The sequence below is a fragment of the Chenopodium quinoa genome, unplaced genomic scaffold (assembly GCF_001683475.1).
Source record: "Chenopodium quinoa cultivar QQ74 unplaced genomic scaffold, ASM168347v1, whole genome shotgun sequence".
NCBI classification, from domain to species: Eukaryota; Viridiplantae; Streptophyta; class Magnoliopsida; order Caryophyllales; family Amaranthaceae; genus Chenopodium; species Chenopodium quinoa.
This window is the reverse complement of record NW_018743032.1, coordinates 107,970-111,528: the sequence shown is the minus strand read 5'-3', so window position 1 is coordinate 111,528 and position 3,559 is coordinate 107,970. Positions and strand designations below refer to the sequence as shown.

At 45.9% G+C, this 3,559-nt stretch overlaps 1 protein-coding gene across 1 annotated transcript; it reads left to right on the top strand.

Moving 5' to 3' along the window:
* The first annotated feature begins 380 nt into the window (after positions 1–380).
* LOC110730419 lies at positions 381–1,379 on the top strand. Its single transcript, XM_021910224.1, has one exon. It carries the CDS (start codon positions 381–383, stop codon positions 1,377–1,379), a length of 999 nt encoding a protein of 332 aa, XP_021765916.1.
* The last annotated feature ends 2,180 nt before the right edge of the window (positions 1,380–3,559 follow it).

Genomic DNA, 3,559 nt, shown 5'->3' with positions numbered 1-3,559 from the left:
TCGTAATTCCAGCGATTTAACCAAGAAAAAGCCCAAATTCATAATCTGCCGGATGAAATGGCTTACTCTGAATTTCTCCGGGGATTAAGGCACAATAGTTTTAAATTTGACTTGGTAAGAAAAAAGATTCGGACATACGCAGGTGTTCTGCGGGAAGCCGGAGCTTATATTGAGGCGACGGACTTTTGCTCGCTCACAAAAACAGAAGCGTCGGCCAAGGGGCTGAGAAAAAACCTTCTCAACAAGACTCGGTCGGCCAAAAGAAAGAAAGAACAAAGAGAAAGGAAGTCTGGGTGGCTTATGCCCAGCCGCAGAAGTCCAAGAAGGTCAAGGCGTACGAGCCTCAGTATGAGTTCAACAAGGATTGTTATTCTATCCTGATGGAAATCAAGGATAAGTTTGAATTTGAGAAACCACAGCCGCTGAGAGGCCCGGCTCAGTATAGGAACAAGAACAAGTATTGTCATTACCACAAGGATGTGGGACATGACACGAACGATTGCATCAATTTGAAGAGACTGTTGGACAAGCTAGCCGAGAAAGGCATGCTAAATTCGTATGTGATGAAGTCCAAATTCACTTACACACGGAAAAACAACACGTCCGATCAAAGACAGAAGAATGATAAGAATAATGATAAGAATAATGATAAGGAAGATGACGGCAACAACACTGATTCAGGTTTTGTGGCTGTGATATCAGGAGGATTTGCTTCAGGCGGTCCCACTATGAGGGGGATCAAGCAGGATTCCCGCAACTTGGGTAAAGTAATGCAAATGGACTCAGTCAAGGCCGAACCTTTCCCTGAAGTAGTCATCAGTGAAGCCGATCGGGGGGAGGTCAAAGCCTTGCACAATGATCCCATGGTATTCATTATGAAGATAGCCAACTTGAAGGTCGGACGAATATTAATTCACACGGGTAGCTCGGCTGATATCATGAGCCTGGCCGCCTTGAAAAATCTAAGCTTCTCAGAGGATGCTCTCCAGGACATCACTCACCCGTTGGTTGGATTTGGGGGGAATGTCATCCACCGAGTGGGACGGATAGACTTACGTGTCCGATTCGGTCAAAAAGGGGAAGGAAGAGATATGGTTGTCCGCTTCTTGGTTGTGAAAGAACTGACTGGATATAATGTCATACTCGGACGTCCTACACTGAATGCAGAAAAAGTTGTCATTGTGCCTCACCTAATGCTGCTAAAGTTTGAGAGGACGGACGGGAAAATAGGCACGATCCAAGGAAGTCAGAAGATGGCAAAAGAATGTAATCAGTTGGCAGTTAAGCCTACAACGCGCGGACCAAAATTGTCCGATCCAAAAGAAGAAGAAACCTCACTCCCAACACAGCATGTCGGCCAGAAGCGTAAGGCGGCCTAGATAGAGAAAGCGTAGCAGCTAATGACTGTCGGTCGGCCAGAAAAGTTACGACCACAGCCGGCCGGCAGTCACCAGGATATAGTGCTCGACCCCGATCAACCAAGTCGGACGGTTAGTGTAGGCACTATAGCTGTGAGTGTGCTTGGGGATGAGTTAATTCAATTATTGAGAGAGTTCAAAGATGTATTTTCATTTGATGTTGGCGAGATGCCAGGTATAAGCCCTAACCTGGCCGTGCATAAATTGGCTGTAAGCCCGACCGTTAAACTTGTCCGCCAGAAGAAAAGGAATCATGGAGAAGAGAGGAATCAGGTGGCCGCAACAGAAGAACAAGAAGCTGCTGGACGCCGGTTTCATTCGGCAATGTTATTACCCAGAATAGGTGGCCAATGTGGTCCTTGTGAAGAAGCCGAATGGAACTTGGAGAATGTGTGTGGATTACACCGATCTAAACAAGGCATGCCCCAAGGATAGCTTTCCCCTTCCCAAAATCGACCGCCTGGTTGATTCGACGGCCGGGCATGCCCTGATGAGTTTTATAGACGCATACTCCGGATTCCATCAAATTGCATTATAGGAAGAAGACCAGGAGAAAACAGCGTTCGTGACTGAGCAGAGGTTGTATTGTTACAAAGTTATGCCATTCGGCCTTAAGAATGCCCTAGCTACCTTTCAACGACTTGTTAATACAGTCTTCAGAGATCAGCTTGGCCGGAATATGGAGGCGTACATTGATGACATGATTGTCAAGTCAAAAGAGTCGGTCGACCATTTGAAGGATCTACGAGAAACTTTCACCGAACTCAGGCGGCATAAGATGATGCTAAATCCAAAGAAATGTGTCTTTGGTGTTGAGTCCGGTAAATTTCTCGGATTTTTAATTGATCAACGTGGAATTGAGGCCAACCCTGAAAAAATCCAAGCTGTCATGGACATGAAGCCACCAAGGACAATTAAAGAAGTCCAAAGATTGACCGGCTGTTTAGCAGCACTTGGTAGATTTCTGTCAAGATCAGGGGACAAGTGTCGTTATTTCTTTCAAACCATAAAAAAGAAAGCCATGTTTGAGTGGACAGAGGAGGCCGAGGAAGCATTCGTACAGCTAAAAGGCCATCTAGATACATTGCCTCGGCTTGTCAGTCCACTTAAGAGCGAGAAGCTATTTATCTATCTTGCCATCTCAGAACACTCCTTAAGTGTCGTCCTACTTGCTGAACGGGACGGCCGCCATATCCCTGTCTACTTTATCAGCCACGTACTTCATAACGCCGAGTTAAGGTATCCCCCTATTGAAAAATTTGGCTTGGCATTATACATGGCATCAAAAAAGCTGCGGCCATACTTCTTGGCACATTCAATTGTGGTCTACATAGACCAACCTCAGAAGAAGCCATTTACAACTTTAGAGGCAAGCGACCGTATGCTTAAATGGGCCTTGAAAATGAGAGGCTTTGACATTGCATTTGAGCAGAGAAAAGCAATTAAGGGCCAAGCCTTTGCTGATTTTTAGCTGAAATGACTCGACCAGATCTTCAGACGGTCGGCGATCAGATCTGGAAAGTGTTTGTGGATGGTAGTGCAACAGCTACTGGCTGTGGTGCAGGTGTTATATGTTAGTCTCGTGAGGGAGACAAGTTTGAATATGCTCTTAGATTCCAGTTTCAAGCCTCTAATAATGAGGCCGAGTACGAAGCCCTCTTGGTCGGCCTTAGAATGTGTAAGGCGGCAGGAGCGACAAAAATTGATGTATGCTCGGACTCCCTACTTGTAGTCGGCCAGGTGAATGGAGACTTCGAGGCGAGGGAGCAGGCCATGATAAAGTACTTGAAGATTGTAAAATAGGAGGCTAAGAGCCTAGATCATTTTACTCTACAGCAGGTCCCTCGTTCATCCAATCATTAGGCGGACGCCCTCTCTAAGTTAGCATCCTCAGCATCATGTGATACTCCCAGGTCAGTGTTTTGGGAAGTGAAAGAAAAGAGGAGTATTGACGCTGAAACAGTACACGCCATTGATAGAAGCTCCACTTGGATGGACGGGATCATATCTTACCTAAAGGATGGATTACTCCCGGCCGATCCTAAAGAGAGCTGGCTGATGAAAAAGAGAGCGGCCTGATTTGAAATTAAGCAAGGAGAGTTGTTCAAAAAGGAATTTGTAAAGTCGTACCTGAAATGCAT